We start from the raw sequence: 1,338 nt of genomic DNA on the forward strand, positions 1-1,338 counted from the left end.
TTTCAAGAAGAATTGTTTATACCACAGGCTCATGGTATTTCAAAAAACAGTTTCTTTCACCAACTGAGGCACAGCTGACCTTGCAGACCTGACAGAGCACATTATACCAGATGATGTGCCCTTTCCGGCTGCAGTGTTTACAAGTTTGCCAGGCCACATACATGGGGACGTGGAACAGGATGTGGTCAAAGCAAAGGCGTCTGGAGTGTGGCTGCAGTGATCTCGAATGGGCTTAGGGAACTCTATGCTGGTGCTGGTGGTTGGAGATGACACAGAGCTCCTTAGGGGCCGAGGTGCCACAGGTTTCCTGTTGCTGGCAAATCTGAACACCTGCACACAGAAGTCCTTCAGGCATAGCCTATTTTCGTTGAGTACCTTGCAGTCACGCCTGTAGCAGAGCCATGCATTGTTACGCAGATGTCCAGGCATTAGGCAAACAGACTCATGTACCACCTCTTGGATTTCATGGGGATACGGTAGAGGTGGACCAGCATGTCGCTCTCGTCAATGCCCTCCATGTTTGTGTTGTAGCTTTTGATGATGATGGGGCAGTCAACTTCCACCTTCTTCTTGGTGTCCCTGGTGTACTGCAGGCAATTCGAAACAGGCTCCAAACCCAGTCTGTGGAGAAAATTGTGACAACGTTATTGTCCTTCCACTGAGAAGCCAAGATACCATCATCAGTGGATAGGTAGTCGTATGATCCCCGAAAAACCAATTTCTTTTCCATTTCCTTGGCAGACTTGAAAGGAGGCTTGCCAATCCTGTTGCCCCTGGCTGTCCCCATGTACCTGCAGTCTCTTCCCTTTAGATACCGCACAATTTCTAGGCTGGTGAAGAAGTTGTCTACAAAGATGGCAGTGGTAGTTGATGAGGTCATGGTACTGGCCAGGACTGAGACAATCTGGCTGATGGCTCTGAGGGCTTCCTGTTCTGGGGTCAGGGGGATACCGTGGGCCTCTAGTGTTGTTTCCCCCTGGTAGAGTACCATGTCGTGAATGACACCGTCCTCAGAGACTCTATAGAACAGCTTGAACCCCCACATGTCTGGCTTGTTTTTGATATACTGCCTTGTACCCCTCCATGGCCTCATTGATGGACTGCAGGGGGGTCTGGGGATCACTTTGGAAGGCTGTGTTGAGGAAGTTGAAGAAAGGACGGACCTTGAAGAAGCAGTCTACCGTTCCGGGAATTTGGGAAATATCATTGAAATGGATTGTTCTCCTCAGGAGTCTGAACCTCTTGGAGGACATGAGGTCAGTCACCTGGGGTACCCTGGTGTTCATGGCCCAGTAGTCATCCAGGAAGGGACACTCGACAACGCCCATGTAGAGAAGG

The 1,338-nt window shown here is 50.1% G+C and overlaps 1 protein-coding gene across 1 annotated transcript; it reads right to left on the bottom strand.

Annotated features, from left to right (window-relative positions):
- Positions 1-428: 428 nt before the first annotated feature.
- On the bottom strand, positions 429-1,045 carry LOC145409323 (uncharacterized). The gene is made up of 2 exons (XM_080279795.1): positions 792-1,045; positions 429-621 (listed from the first exon to the last, which is right to left on the bottom strand). Exons 1-2 carry the CDS (start codon positions 1,043-1,045, stop codon positions 429-431), a joined length of 447 nt encoding a protein of 148 aa, XP_080135921.1.
- Positions 1,046-1,338: the final 293 nt, after the last annotated feature.

This window comes from Coenobita brevimanus, chromosome 80 (assembly GCF_032717465.1).
Source record: "Coenobita brevimanus isolate Jiangsu-jjx chromosome 80, ASM3271746v2, whole genome shotgun sequence".
In the NCBI taxonomy this organism is placed as follows: Eukaryota; Metazoa; Arthropoda; class Malacostraca; order Decapoda; family Coenobitidae; genus Coenobita; species Coenobita brevimanus.